Source organism: Pieris brassicae, chromosome 12 (genome assembly GCF_905147105.1).
Source record: "Pieris brassicae chromosome 12, ilPieBrab1.1, whole genome shotgun sequence".
In the NCBI taxonomy this organism is placed as follows: Eukaryota; Metazoa; Arthropoda; class Insecta; order Lepidoptera; family Pieridae; genus Pieris; species Pieris brassicae.
In genome coordinates, this window is record NC_059676.1 from 3,927,556 (window position 1) to 3,943,405 (window position 15,850).

Here is a 15,850-nt window from a genome sequence, read left to right on the forward strand (position 1 = left end):
CCACAGGTTAGTAATTAGGTATGTTACGTGGGTTAGCTTAAATATGTATTATAATATTAACAAATTAAACAATTGATCATAATTTGAAGCAATTTATTATAAAAACAAAAAAATATAAAAATATCTGCGATTGCACATGTTTATATAGATAAGGGGGCTTAGTCTAGATACCTTAACAGTAGTCTGTAGAAGTCGAAAACTACATTTGTCGATACGAACTGTCATTTTCATACAAATTTAGATTTCGACTTTCTATATATTATACACTACTGTTAAGGCATCTTGACTATGGCCCCAGGCAAATAACATTATTTATTTGAAGCAAGTAAATATTTATTATTAAATTTTTATTTTAGCATCCGCGGCTCCGGCCTTTTGGTTATCGGGATGAAAACTCTCTTAACTTAACCAGCCTTAGTCGCTACGGCTTGCGTAATGCCTGTGCTTTGGTACGCAAGGGTGGAGGGGCTCCATTTCCCGTAGCGCTGGAGCTGTCCAAAAAACCAGCTATTTAAATATTTTCAATAACTGTTTCCGGCGTGTGGAAGTGATTGGGGGTAATAACACCTCCTCCTCCCTTTCTCCCCACTCGCAACCTCCAATACGGGCGACGTATTTCTAAATTTTTACACCCTGTACCCAACAGACTACCTTTGTCATGGTAAAACAATGAAATAAGAAAAAATAATTAAGTTAATAATGTTTAGTGTGTTTTGGAGTCGGTTATATTTTCATAAAGGAATCTATTGAGATCGTTCTTACAGAAATTAGGCACCCATGGGTACCGAGCGAGGTGAGTAAAACACAAACATTGCTAGAAAGATGTTCATTAAAGGAACAATGAGATAAAACTTTATATTTCACATTTATTTGTACATAATCAATAGATCACACATTAAATATACAAAATCTACTGTGTATAATGAGGATTGTTTTACCTTCTAATTACTTAATTAACATTTGTAGTGGTGCCTACGTGACATATAGATATTTTAATAATACTTTGACGTCCACAAATCACATTAAAGCTTGCTGCTGTTAAAAGTGCTCGCTTATTACATCCCGCTCAATGTCGGAGCATCTTTTAAATGTGTCACCTATCAAAGTGCCTGCTAACTTTGCGAACCTGTTGATTTTCCCTACAACCTTGTTGAAATAGTAATTATATCTTGCTTCGGCTGCACCGTTGGCCTTGGGAGTAAAAAACTCAGCAACGCACATACTGAAAATAAATTAATGCTTTTTACATCTTATTCATATATGTCACGACTTAGTAGTTAACAAAAGAACATGTGTGAAAAAACATTTGTCAGGTCTAAAAAAAAATTGTTTACAAACTTTGGACAATGAGATGCTTTAATATATGACTCCAAACCCAGGCTGAAAATGAAGTATGTAGTTCTATTAAGAAGTTATAACTTACAAAACAATAATCCTCCATATCCATAAAACGTGATTTCACAGGCAGCACTTAGCAATGTTCCAGCAATATTCATGCCGATGACAGACCCAAAACGACCAACCATCATAGATAAACTGACGGCCATACCTCTGCAAAATATTAATTATGGATCAATATTTCTTCTCCTTCTATATATGTATTTAATATGTACGTGTAATAATATAGAAAAACAATAAATCATGTTTTTATGTAAAGCATTTATAGGTAGAATAGATAGAATAGGCATAAAAAAGAACATCTCGTTGAATTGAAGAATCCTTTGGGTTTTTGGTGTCTGTTAAAAAAGAACGAATTTTCACATTTACATTCATTAAAAGGAACATTAAAAATGTCTTGCTATCAAATTTAACACCCTCTTTTAATATGCTACCTATAATATTACAGATATCATTCGACTTGGCCGGATTTTGCGTGTTATGCATGTTAGAGAAACATGCGCATGTACTCTTAAACTTACCTCAATTTCGTTGGAAAAATATCCACAGCGAAAGCGTTAACTGGTCCAATACACAGACCCAAGATAGGAAACGAAGACACCAGAATTGCAAACAAAATTTGTTGCGTCGCAAAATTAATGCCTACACACACGCATCCTATGAGTGCGTAAAATACTATTAAGAGAGTTTTCTTCCCAATAATCTTTACTACACTGCTGACTCCTACTGCAATAACGGCACACGCAAGACTTGAGAGGGCGTTAATGATGAAGGTCAATGAATCAATTGTTTCGATGCATTCCACACCAACGTCTGTCTAAAACAGAAGATATTTTATCGTATAAGCACCCATTTCTTATAAGGTAAGGCATGCATAAATGACAGTCATCGCAGCCCATGAACACCCATATCAGGAGATGCGTTCCGGCCTTTTAAATTAAATGTGATAATTTAAGGAGAAGATTTTCTCGCGCACTTACAAAAGTTCATTGGTTCTTGCGGGTTCAAATAAACTATCTACTTTCTGCCTTCTGTTAGTAGGTAAATGGTGTATGTATATCAGCTGTATGTAGTAGTATGGAATTGATTCTTACCTGATTTTGTTTTTGAGCAAGTACTTGACAGGCTGTTTGGCCTTCTCCTCCGCCAGTTAATACGGTATTCAACACAGCAGGTAACCATACGTATAAACCATTTAAGCTAAAAAAATATGTAACATTTATTTCGTATAGTCTTCTATTATATGTAACCTAGTGTGTAAAATAAGAGTATACTAAAACTTAATATCGGTACCATATATAAATAATAGAATATTAAACTATATACATATATCATTCATTTTCTTATAAAAATCAATTGCTGTTTGTTTGTCTCAGTATAACTCTAGAATGACAGGACATAATTCGCTAAATATGATCTTCGAACATTTGTGGAAGTTAAGAGAAGCTTCCACCGATGGGAAACATAATCTTTAACTAAAGAAAAATACTAAAACGACAATTGAGCTTTTCAATAAAAAGTGGTTCTAGCTGGGAAATGTTTGATGTCTGTTTAGAAATAAATAAATGTCACGTGGCTGTCATATATTTATAGACAGCCTTAAAAAAAAATGTGTTTAATAGCTGTACTATGAGGTCTAATCTTTAGTCTGTTTAAAAAATGTATTGAGCGTTGACACAAATATATGTAGGTGATACGAAGTTCACCGGGTCATCTAGTCGGTAGTAAAATTATAGTATTTTAAAGTGTGAGTAATTTAATCGGCGAAACCATACTAAACATACGTATTCAAGTATCTACGAATCTTCAATTCTATCATATAATTTTAATTCTGAGTCACTAAGAAGAGTTATTAGAAACTTACTTTGCGAATATTCCAAATAGCAGAAATCCTATCAACGCCATCCATTTTATATATGGTGGCTTTAACAATGGCGCCGATTGTATGGCTAAAGATTTGAAGAACGGTGGCTTTTCCTTCTTCAGATCTTCGTTCATCCGTAGATATTTTATCTGTAAATATTTACTTCTTTATTAAGACCCGACACATTTCTAAGTTGGAAATAATGTTCTATGGGCTTTTTGTACTAATATGTCGTTGATTTAAAGCTGGTTTTATTATGGGCTCACCTAATGTAAATTGCATACATAACTCTTCCAACTTAATTTTGAAATATTACATTAATGAAAATATTGATATATTTTACTACAATCATTTTACTTACCGAAAGTTTGTGTATCGCTCTTAATGAGTTTTAAGTTAATTTTTTTTGTTAGTGAAATTTTTATGTTCTAATAAATGTGTATATGTGTAAAATTTGTAAAGACTTTCTTGTATATTTTAAGCATACATCTTGTTTTACATTTTATAAATAAATAAATGACATTTAATTTCTAAGGTAAATTTCGTACATAGCAAGAAGATGGAACATTCATTGATGCACTATTGATGATAGGTGATAAGAAATCTTACTGGAAAGTCGTCTGGTGATTTCTTTTTATTCACTGCATACATTGTCTTTAATACTTCTAATGATTCATCGTGTCGGCCTTGGGACATGAGATATTTTGGACTTTCCGGGCCAAAATACATCAATAAAGCACCTAATAGAAACGGAAGTGCGTAGATAACAGTTAAAAGACGCCATGGCTTGAACTCATAGAGGCCAAAATCAACTCTAAATGTGAGAGGTAGGATTGCCCATCCCAATACTGAAAATAAATAGTAAATCTTAACGCAATATTGTTAAACAAACATATATTATACACAAAAATCGAAAACTGATTATACTGGTTTTATTCATGAAACCTATTGAAATTCATTAAAATTAGTTAAGGTATAATTAGTATTGAAATTCTTTCTTTCGACGATAACTCAAGTATTGGTGTCAAGATGTTTTTATGTTGGTGCTTACATCGTTTGATTTATGATAAGAAATTACTTCTGCGCACCTAACCTCTCTTACCAACTTACGAACCGGGAAAAAAAATGGAAAATGGGATGGCATTTTGTCTCTTAACAGACTCTTGGTACAGATTGAGGTCGTCCCGTTACGCTCAACAACTCCTTTCATTGTAAATATTTCTCATATAACTTATCTTGGACATCTCTGAATGAATCTGACAGGTTCTGTTACTTACAAGGTACAAAAACAGATCCAAATATTTGCATTGCGTTGGTTACTGATAGAGTAACATCCCTGTACTTGCTGGGCAGGATCTCGCCAATAAACGAATATGGCACTGCAGCGGGACAAGCCAGGCTGAAATTATACGTTTTTATATATCTATTAGTGGTAGTTGGTAGTAGTTCACTTAGTGGTTAAACCATATGGCAATAGAGATCCTGAGTGCGATTCCAGGCAAATAAACCTTTCGGGACACATGCTAAGGCCAATGATACAAAGTTGAAGCTTCCTCCGTAGCTAAGTGCTGGTCACTTGTATTAAGAAAGTTTAATTTGAATGAATTCTTACTACTACTTTAATACACATAACTTAATACTTTAATACACTTTTAAATACAAAATGAATGTATATTGTTGCAATCTACTTGTTAATAACTATTGAGATTGCCTTGGATTAAACAAATAAAAAAAATTTAACTTACCAGAGAGACATGAGGAACTTAATAGCAGTAAATGAGATTAAATCTGGCATAAAAGCTGATAGGACACCCAACAATCCTGCTACTGTTGAACTGAGGACTATCATTGCTTTCCTGCCCCGCGTGTCAACCGCGTAACCCCATGGAAACGACGTGAGTGCAATGCCTAAAAAAATTCATGTATATGCATTTAATTATATGGGAGAAAAAAAAGTCTTAATTAAGATGGATAATTATTTAACATTAAGAATACATTAATCGTTTTATGTATCAGAAATAAAGAGTAAAAATATCTAAGGCAATATATGGTGTATGAAACGTGATGATGTAGAGATGAAGGATATTTTTTCTTCGGTCGTCATACGTTATGAATGCTATAAAGATCTTACCAATGTACGGTATAGAACCTATGAACCCACGTTGAGTTTCCGTCATCTGTAGATCGCATCTTGCAACCGGGAGAATGTATGCGTAACCTAAAGGCTCTATGATAACGGCGATGAGAAAGAGAGCCAGGCAGAGACTGTAGCGAATGTTGTACCATCCCAGACCTACAAATAATGTAAAAAAATTGCAAACATTATAAGCTATATGGGAACAAAATAAACGAATGTGTCCTACACTTAGTTTTTTATGTTATCCTAAAATCCGCATATATAGTGTCAACATTCCTGTATATAGATGCAATATGCAGGATTTCCGTAGATACACAACTGCAAATGTTGCAATGTGGATGTGTAGAAGTTTAAACTACTAGACATACGCGCGAACACTTTTCCCCATCAAGAAAATTGTTGCTAAACTACATTCCTAATACTGCTATTGACTGCTATTTCGATGGACCTATATTTTAGATATGTCTTTAATCATCATTTTCATAGTAAACCCGACATGGAAACATGTACTTTTTACATATAAGATAATGGTGTATACATTGTGATTTGAAATTATGAGTAATCTAAACATTTGTTAATTTGATAACTAGCTGTAAGATTTATACGGCAGTTATTATAGCGTTACGAGATTTTCCTTTAGAATTAAATTAGCATTAAAATGTTCTAACTATGCAATTATTTTATGATTTATAATTTTTCCTATAGGAAACAGAGACATTAAAATTATTATAGACTATTAACATATGTTTTTTGTTTTTTAGCAGTCATTGGAGCCCTTTTTAGTCGTTGAGCTCTCGGCCCTTGGGGGATGAGCATAATCTTTCTTTAAACAATTGCAGGCCGTATCTCCCAGGGAAAAAAATCACCGGGAGTCGATTCCACAGTTCGCAAAAGAAAATGTCTTGTGAAAGACTGCCAAGCCGTCAAGGTGATACAGATTAAATTTTAATTAACTCGCCTCGTACGGTAAGGCGAGTACAATTTCTAAAAATTATATATTCTTTAGATAATGGATTCATGTTAAACTTATATTTATGGAAAAATACAATTAAAAACACGACTAATGCACTCTGCATTAGTCTTGTTTTTAATATAGATCGTTCGTCGTTTAATAATATAAAGTTATGGGTGTGTGACGGGTTTCTTATTTGGTTATGCAAAGGTCATTTAAATGCCAAACAGGACATAATACGTTAGAAATATAATAAGAAAGTACCGTTTAACCTTATGATCACTCTACGTTTTAACTTTTCAAAGTGGATAAATGATGTTTTTGATGACGACAAATTATGTAAAACTGTCGTTAAATATACGACGCTAGAGTAAATATAGATTACACAGAGATGTATAATCACTACTTCACAAATATTATAAAACAATTTCCCTTTCTTTAATTAAAGCTTACATCGCATATTTATTTCTTATGTGGCATTGTGATCTGGCTAGTTTAAATATTTCTATAGAAAATAGCACGTGAAGAGCAAAATTATAGTATAAGTAGTGGTGATTAGTAATGAGTCGTAAGTGTAATTAAAAAGATTGTGACCAATCAATATGAATCAAGAAATTAATACAGATGATTTTAAAAACTGAAATTGATTTATATATTTACGACAATACCGTAACATAAATATCATACATACAGTGATTGTCTGATTAAATAAATAAATTATTATTAACAATAAAATTATCGAGGTGCTAGTGCATGCAACGTAGGTTCCATTTTCATGCTTTGACTGAAAAATCGTATTTGAAATATTTATATACATTTCAAATAGTATAGAGCACCGTAAAAAATACGTTTTTATTTTGTAGAAAAAACGCTTAATTAACAGTTTTTGTATATTTCTTTATCTTTCTTGGTGACTTTTCGAATTACTTTTATCGTTCTTTTGTTCAACATTTATACTATTTTAAATTATAAAATATTCTAAATAGAGGGACAATTGTAATAAACGATATTTATAATATCAATTATGATTTATCTAACTATTTCATATATATTTTTATCTTATATTCGATACTCCGCTAAAACTAGATCTTATCTTACTACGAATTTGTATTTCTTAAATACTTGATTAAAAAAAATATTGAAACAATATTATTTTTAACTTACCAGCTACATCAAGAGCATAATCAATATCGACTGCATTTTTTTCTTTATTCGCAACATCACCGGAAACTGTTTTTATTTCATTAACCATCTTTAAGTCCAAATATATTTCAAATTCACACTAATTAATACATTATAAATAATATTTTCTACACAAATTATAACTGTACATTTGCAATATTATATCGTATAGTGAAAATATATTAGCAGAGGGCGTAAAGCGACCGATCCACTTAAGCACCGTATAATAAATCGCTTTGTTAAACTAATCTGTTAATAATATAATAATTATGTTTTTTCCGCTGTACAGTATCCTTATCAGTGATGTTTTTATATAACCGATATCAACATGTTTTAATGAAGTTAATAACTGACTTATTATCTCAGGACTTATAGATCTCTTAAGAAAAAGGGAGTATTATGCTTTGCCATTTACTTTTATTTCCATGCTTCTGATGTATCTATAACAAGGAATATTGATAAAAAAAATTTAAAGAGCTTGATTCTAACATTTTCTGATATTTACAATTAAGTTGTCATCTTCACTTGCGATAACATGAACATCTTCTATTGACGTTTATTAGCCTTGCCGGTTTTGATTTATTTCTCAACATTTCTCGGATTAAAATCTGATTACGAGATAAAATGTCAACTTCTTCTTTCAAAGCTTGTAACATCTTTTGTACAGGAATCAAAGTCTGTTCGTATATCTTGGACAAGGTTTCTTGTAACTCGTTAGAAACGCGCGCATAATGTTTTTCCTTTTTAAGGTGCAGTGCATCTGAAAATTTGTTAAGTTTAAATAAATATATTCAACTAGTTCTTAATTAATAATATTTATCTATTTATTAACACTTCGTAAAAGTAAGCAAGAAGTGAATATTGTATATGTATACCCCGAGAAAGTTTTTTCGCTGCATCTTCTGTGTTTATAAGGTTATTTCTCTTCAATAAAACTACAAAATCCGTGTAAGGATCTATTGGTAGTATCATTTCGTCTTTGTTAGCTCGTAATTTTGACTTAAATAGTAATATAGGCTCTTGTTCATTGTTGTCAGGTGCAGTAGCTGAATCTACTGTTTTGAAAGCTCTTTCTTTGTTATTATTAACATAGGATTGCAATGCAAAATCAAGTTGAAACACTTCGCTATTTTTAACTTCTTTATTAGAATTGTTATAAAATAAATTTAAACGATCTATTGAACTATTAGTCTTTGTCATCGGTTTCCCTTCCAAGTGCTTTAATTCATTTTTTTTAGAAAATGAATTGCTTTCATCATGTTTAATTTCTACATTTGTTTTATCGTTGTTCGTGCTAGGTAAAGGTCCATGATTATTGTCATTAGAATTTATAATAAGTTTTCTAGTTTTTTGGAAACCGTTTTCCATACTGTTGTACTCTTTAAGGATTAACTGAGGTTTTATATATGCTTCAGCATTATTTTCTTTCATGTCATTTAGTGTTTCATAATGTTGACTTAATTTAGTTGCATCTACTTCACCCAAATCTGTCTTAAAAGTATTTGGCAATTCCATAATTGCCAGGGATATTTTTTCAGATACTTTATCTTTTTTGGGTTCATCATAATTTAATTTCTCAATAGATTGTTTATTTACAGGCATCGGGAAAATTTCTTTAAATTGAGTATTATTATGTTGTGTTATATTAGTATTTATAAAAGAATCATGAATCATATCATTTTTGTTTTTAAAATGTTCTATGTTTGATGAATGCTTGTCATTAATGACTTCACTTAATGACTTTTCAGAAAGTTGAATTGAACTGGATTCACGACTTTTGGACATCGTCTCGTTTTTAGGTATTTTTATACTATCTTCCAAATAATGTTTTTTTGTAATTCCTTGTGTTGAACTTTGTAAAGCAAGATTATCCTTATTTTGTGAGTCACCGATAGTATTGTATTTTTTCTGTAATTCTTGCGATGTAGCTTGAGAATCAGCTAACATATTTGGTGAAACAGGTATCGTTTGTGATGTAGTCATTTGGATTTTCGATTCTAAATTATGGTCTAGTTTTTGGTCAAACTTTATTTCTGACATACTATGTCTTGAAGATGTTAACGGAAGATTTTGAATTGATTCTTGGTTAGGTTCAAAAGATTGTCCAATATTATTTACACTGGCTACGCTTCCGCTTGCTTCGTCTCTTACTGTACTGCGATTCTCGACATCCTTGTCGGATAATGTGTTTTCTTTTAAATTTGACCCCTTGTTGTCTGTTATGCTTAATTTTGGTAACATATCAAGATTGTAAACTTTTTGTGATCTTTCACCATCATTTTCAATTTTAAAATCTTCTACCTTACGAATTTTATCCCTACTTATAACAGTAGATGAACTTTTTTCTTCAGTAGATCCCATAATATTTATAATATTACTTTGGCTAGCATGGTTACTTTTTAAGCTTTTAGTATCATCTCCTTTAATTTCAAATTTCTGTAATTAATAATGGAATATTTGATTATTTTGTAAAATAGTTTTGTTAATCGGCTCTGCAGTGTTGGCCTAGTGGCTTCAGCGTGCGACTCCCATCCCTGAGGTCGTAGGTTCGATCCCCGGCTGTGCACCAATGGACTTACTTTCCATGTTCGCATAAAACAGTCGCTCGAATGGTGAAGGAAAACATCGTGAGGAAACCGACTTGCCTTAGACCCAAAAAATCGACGGCGTGTGTCAGACACAGAAGGCTGATCACCTACTTGCCTATTAGATTAACATGATCATGAAACAGATACAGAAATCTGAGGCTCAGACTTAAAAAAGGTTGTAGCGCCATTGTTTTTTTTTGTTAATCGGCACATTACTCACATTTACTTGAAGTATTGATGACGATTGTTTTTGAAAATTAGTTTGAAAAAGTTGGCTTTCGAGTTTGTCAACCATTTCATTTTTCTGATTGAAGTATTGTGTATTGCTGTAACTCTCGCTTAATTCAATAAATGGGCGATCAGTTCCATTTTCGTCATAAAAATCTGGTAAATATTCAGCATCATCATCATTTGTCAATATTTCCTCAAGATTCTGAAAGATACCACATTAGATATGTTGACTTCTTTCCCTGAAATACTTACATTGAAATCTTAAATTAGCATACTTAATTACTTAAAATATCAATGATTCAATGATGAATACATTTTAAAACAGAGAACAACTAGTTGTGTACTAACCCTGGCTGGGGCAATTACAATGATACTTTGTTCATCTCTTTGTTTGTTCGACTGATCTTCATTTAATATATTGGTTTTGTTATTTTGAATACTTTCAAATATCTCTGGAGATGTTTTTATGTCGTCCGGTATTCGTTTATTGTTTGTTATAGAAGATTTTTCAACTGAAATTTTTAACAGTGAAAATGTATTTGGTGTTTGTAAAAGATTTTCCTCTTGATTTTGTTTAGTCCCAGTCTCAAACGAAATGTTCTGATCTCCCAAACATTCCTTGATTTGTTCTACATTTTGTTCTATGACACAGTGTATATTATTTTCAAAAGACGTTAGGCCGCTTTCAATTGGAGACAAAGTTACCATTTTGGGTAAAACAGGTTCCGCTGGACAGCCTGTTTGTATATAAATACTGTCCCTAGAGGGCGATTTCAAATTTGTTATACTGGTTGGTTTTATTTTCATTTCGTTATCTATTATTTTTTGAATATCTTCTCCTTCCATGTTACTTGATATACTAGTTCCTTTACTTCTAGGTGGTTTATAGTAAGACTGTATACATGTATCGGCACTTACTATGGACCGATTTTCTATAGTATTATTAGTTCTTAAAATATTTTTATTGTCATTGTTGCAATTTTGGATTGATGGGTATGTTAAAAGAAGCTCATCAAATAATTTACTTTCAACATGTTTATCTTTTTCTATCAGCGGACTTCTTGAATGTAGTTGCGTATTGTAAGATCGGCCTGATAGTTGATTATTTTCTACCTTATCTATGGATTGATATTTTACAATGTCTTCATTAACTAAGATTGGTTCATAAGCATATCGCTCTTCACCGAAAGGGGGATCAAGACATCCTCCTATAGAAAAATTTGATATTTTAGTATCTTTATAAGTATTTAAAAAAAACAGCATTTCCAATTGATACTCACCTGGCTTACATTTTCCTAGAAACATTGTTTGAGCTCGATTAGTGTCGTCAAACGGCTGGTGTACAGTATCTTTCTTCAACCTATAGCATCTTCCATTATTCATGATATTCACTTGTGTTGCGCTAAATGTCGTATTTTTGTTTTCTATTATAGGAGGTACGTATGGATATCCATCATCATCATTGTTATTTTTGGATCCTAAACAGATGCCTGAAACCATAATAATATGAAAATAAACCAAAAAAACTCTATGACAAAGCATAATATTATGCTAGTTCAAGTTTACTTTCAAAATCTATTTGGAGAACTAAATGAATACCTGGTCTAAAAATTTGAAAAACCTTCTTTTGCGACTTTTTTGCTGGCTTTTCGGATGATTTCATATCCATAAGAAAATCAAACGACAATATAGTTTGATCACTATTAATTAACCGTAAATTTTTGGACATTTTAATGTGCTCAAATTTAGGAACGGATATAACTCCTCTATGGACATCATCCTTATGACGAAATTTTACTTTCACATTAACCGGCGTACCTACTGACTTTGGAGTTATATCGTCAAATATATTTTGATTGCAAGGTCCAGCCACCACATGGAATGACAATTTCTCAACTAATTTGTTGAATGACTCCATTTTCCTGAAAGAATCAAAAGTAAGGGTGACACTAAATAAAATGTAAATAATGTTTACAAAATAAATAAAAAAATCATACCTACCAACAAAATAGCACAGCCCTATGGACAAGGAATACAAATGAATAAATATAGCATATATTTAATTTTATTCATCAAACACGATAGAATACACTACACGATTACAACGATTCTTATTTTCAAGTGCAATTTTATCATTTATACATTTATTTTTAGAGTAATTAGAATTGTGAAGTAAGCCAAATGTACTGCATTTTGTAATAATATCTTGCAAAATTATTTTTAGAGGTAATATTTCTTTCTCCATAACACTTTTGAAATAAGATACACGTGCATTTAAGTTAACAAAGCTATTTAGACTACAATCGAGCGAAATATTACACTGCGGAGGTTGACGTACAAATTTTGTTTCTCCTTTTGGATTACGTTTTGTTAAGGGGTTATACCTAACGATTGATTGAGGTAAATCTAATACCCGGGATGGATATTTATTAATTATATCTTCGAATGTATCAATTTTGCAAACGGGAACTATTGTCAAGGTTTTCTTTTCATTGGATGACAGTTGCGGCAGGACATCCGTCAATGTACCTATGGTGGTTTTATTATTGACCTCAAGAGTGGAGTTTCTCTCTTTTTTAGAGTATTCAAATTGACTTTCACTTATACATGTACCAAAATCTCTTTTAACTGTAAAAACAAAAATAAATAAATAAAAACAAAATTACATAAAAATAGAACTCATCAGTACTTTACCGTGTATATTATGTAAAATATTATCAAGCTTTGTTTCTAAGACTTCTAGATCTTTAGGGTTTTCATTTATGATATTTAAAGCGTTTGGTCTAGATAGAGATACACATGTATTTATTTTATTATAAATTCTATGAATTAAATGGTCGCTTATGTTCTTTGAAACATCGCCATAAGCTAGATCTTCATGAGACCATGATGGTACTAAATCGATGCAGGAGTGATAAAATCTCACTGCGTCATTGTTTTTTAAAGTATTGTGTTTTTTTAGTACAAGTTTATATGTAATGGGGACCAAATACTCGATTGAGTCAGTGCTCTCTCTCCATTTTATTTGGTCGATATTTTGTATATTAGTAACTTCTGGTACTATCTCAAGACAACATTTTGATCTATTTCTAGTGAGAGACGTAAACTTTAGACAAATAGCGGCAGTCGCCATTAATGATAACTGAAAAAAAAACAATAAAAAACTACAAAAATATTCTTTATGTAAACTGTTGTTACTTGAACTACCAATTCTTAAAAGGCCGGCAACGCAATGGCGAGCGCTATGGTAGAGCATTCAATGTTTTTCGAGTAGTTAACATCGGGTGAGCCTCGTACCCGTTTGCTGTTTGTTAGAACAGGTTCTGTCAAAAGAAATATTTGTAGGCTATTTATTTACCTTGTACAAAAATTAAATTTTGTTTTCCAATTCTTTTCACTAAAATTTAGTTATGCCCTTATGACTATTATTTTTTAATAAATTTCTTCATTATCAAACACTAAAATTTTGACACTAAATACTGTCAGCTGTGTGACGTTTAGCATTACTTTTTTGTTCTACGTATAAACTTTACAGTTAATAGTGTATATTCTATACGCAATAAGAAATTATAATAGTTATTTTTTGCAAATATCTAATAAAAACAACTATTATCGTACGTACCTACACTATATTTCTCAAGATAAATTTTGTCCTTCTACGATTTTGATATTTATAATTAAAAAATACAGGAAATTATATAAAAATTAAAACTCAAATTGCGTACATTACTCTTTAATTTCTTAACTATCACTACTTTACAATAAAATTGCGGACTTTACTGATTTACCAAGTATATCGTTTATTTACAGACTATTGTATACCATATGTTTTATTTTAATATAATGTATAAATTAGGTTTACAAGTTGTATGCTAACGCTATAATAACGCTTAAATTTTTCATATTTATTGATGTAGGTTATAAACGGAATAAGCAAAATTTTAATTAAAACCGATATTAAATGTATTGTTATGTAATACCGAATGTTATCAGTAATCAACATGTAACGATTCACAACTTAATATTGATAATAATACTTTTCATTTACTAAGGTACCACTATCGATGACTCATTACAAGTGGTAAATATGAGAGTTCTTATTCATTGTATAATGTAAGTAGTAAACGACATGCTTGATATGCGGGTTACGGATACGCACATACCTTTATTACTTGTGAAACATTATATTCGTGTTGCTTATCTATAGCGATTTGAAGATTGTATATACAGGTATTATATACAAAATACTTTTACAAATATTTTACAACTATTTTATCTTTGGTATGAAGCTGTAGATCTCACTTTGGTACATGCTATGACTAATAAACTTTATATTAACATTCTTACATTAATCATTATATTATACATATATAAACAAAACACAAATAAATCTGATACAAACTGTGCTTTAACTAAAATGCTACCCTCTACGTGTCCTAAAGGCTATAATTAACGTATAATTTAGGTTTATTTTGAACTCAATTTTATATAAAAACGTTTTTGACAATTTTTACAATTCATGTAACGTTTATATAAAACTTTTTTTAATCTTTACAACTATTATACACAAGGTATAAAATTTAAAGATAATTTTCGTAAACAGATATAATATCTGCTTTTTACTGTATTGGCAATTATTTCAAGGTAAAATGAATGATAAATAGATACATATAATTTTATTTTAACATACTTTCATTTTACAGCTAATATTACAAACGACTAGACATTTGAGATCATTGTGAAAGCCAATTATTACTTATATTAATTTTGTCCTATACATATTTCTAATAAAAAAATAACAAACTATAATGTGACAAAGGAAACATTTGTAATAACTATTAGTAATTTTATAATGTACTGTTACAAAAGGTTGTTTGAAGAATTTCTTTTTTCATATAAAAGTAGCCGTCCATATATAAAATTTCAAAATTCTATAAGCGCGCTCCTCGCCATTCAAAAACAAGAGTTAATGTTTAAAAATCAGTATTATGGTGTTTTAGTACTAAGTATCTTTCGGTAAATTTGTGTTTACGCTGTGATGAAAAAATATATTTAAGTCAATAAAGTAAAAATCCTCAAACAATTCAGCGTTTATAAACATAAAAAACTTGTTGCAAATTAGGTGCAAATGTGATACTAAAAACGTGTAAACAATACTGATAATACTCAAATGTTACATACATATATTTTGTACAATTAAAACTATATTTTTATATTGCAAGTGCGTCCCACCTAGTGCTTTGCAACACGTATCCTATTCCTACACAAATTTGTAACATCCATCGTGCTCTGACTTCGTACTATAATCTAAATTTTAGAGTAATTTATATTAAACACCTTATGAAAAGTACTAGTAATATATAGTATGCAATGTATATAAGTATTGAAACTTTTTGATTGGCATTTGTTGGATTTATGCAAACACGTTTTAACATAAATTACACTAAAATTTCCTTAATATACGTTCTAGAATGTTTCTTCATTACCAATGTTCGAAA

At 30.9% G+C, this 15,850-nt stretch overlaps 2 protein-coding genes across 7 annotated transcripts; both read right to left on the reverse strand.

The window, feature by feature from the left end:
• Positions 1-117: 117 nt before the first annotated feature.
• Positions 118-7,754, reverse strand: LOC123717183 (synaptic vesicle 2-related protein-like). The gene is made up of 10 exons (XM_045673059.1): positions 7,516-7,754; positions 5,394-5,555; positions 5,008-5,170; positions 4,540-4,661; positions 3,872-4,110; positions 3,263-3,411; positions 2,493-2,598; positions 1,920-2,215; positions 1,424-1,551; positions 118-1,222 (listed from the first exon to the last, which is right to left on the reverse strand). Exons 1-10 carry the CDS (start codon positions 7,601-7,603, stop codon positions 1,140-1,142), a joined length of 1,536 nt encoding a protein of 511 aa, XP_045529015.1. The 5' UTR covers positions 7,604-7,754; the 3' UTR covers positions 118-1,139.
• Positions 7,755-7,936: 182 nt separating this feature from the next.
• On the reverse strand, positions 7,937-13,843 carry LOC123717182 (putative uncharacterized protein DDB_G0282133). Of its 6 annotated transcripts, none has more exons than XM_045673056.1 (9): positions 13,711-13,841; positions 13,047-13,494; positions 12,354-12,980; positions 12,171-12,274; positions 11,633-11,842; positions 10,701-11,560; positions 10,342-10,554; positions 8,409-9,969; positions 7,937-8,293 (listed from the first exon to the last, which is right to left on the reverse strand). In XM_045673056.1, exons 4-9 carry the CDS (start codon positions 12,268-12,270, stop codon positions 8,055-8,057), a joined length of 3,183 nt encoding a protein of 1,060 aa, XP_045529012.1. In that variant the 5' UTR covers positions 12,271-12,274; positions 12,354-12,980; positions 13,047-13,494; positions 13,711-13,841; the 3' UTR covers positions 7,937-8,054. The 6 variants fall into 6 exon arrangements, with proteins under 6 accessions (XP_045529012.1, XP_045529008.1, XP_045529011.1 ...); XM_045673052.1 differs by having other exon boundaries at positions 11,952-12,274; XM_045673055.1 differs by lacking the exon at positions 13,047-13,494 and having other exon boundaries at positions 11,952-12,274; positions 13,711-13,828.
• Positions 13,844-15,850: the final 2,007 nt, after the last annotated feature.

Excerpts from the sequence above, each read along its gene's own strand:
- LOC123717183 (XM_045673059.1), bottom strand. The coding sequence starts at position 7,603 with ATGGTTAATGAAATAAAAACAGTTTCCGGTGATGTTGCGAATAAAGAA. Across the intron at positions 4,111-4,539 it reads TGGATCTGTTTTTGTACCTT|TATTGGGATGGGCAATCCTA; the intron begins GTAAGTAACAGA and ends ATTTATTTTCAG. Across the intron at positions 2,599-3,262 it reads CTATTTGGAATATTCGCAAA|CTTAAATGGTTTATACGTAT; the intron begins GTAAGTTTCTAA and ends ATATTTTTTTAG.
- LOC123717182 (XM_045673054.1), bottom strand. The coding sequence starts at position 12,270 with ATGGAGTCATTCAACAAATTAGTTGAGAAATTGTCATTCCATGTGGTG. Across the intron at positions 11,561-11,632 it reads TCTAGGAAAATGTAAGCCAG|GAGGATGTCTTGATCCCCCT; the intron begins GTGAGTATCAAT and ends ATTTTTCTATAG. Across the intron at positions 9,970-10,341 it reads CATCAATACTTCAAGTAAAT|AAATTTGAAATTAAAGGAGA; the intron begins GTGAGTAATGTG and ends TATTAATTACAG.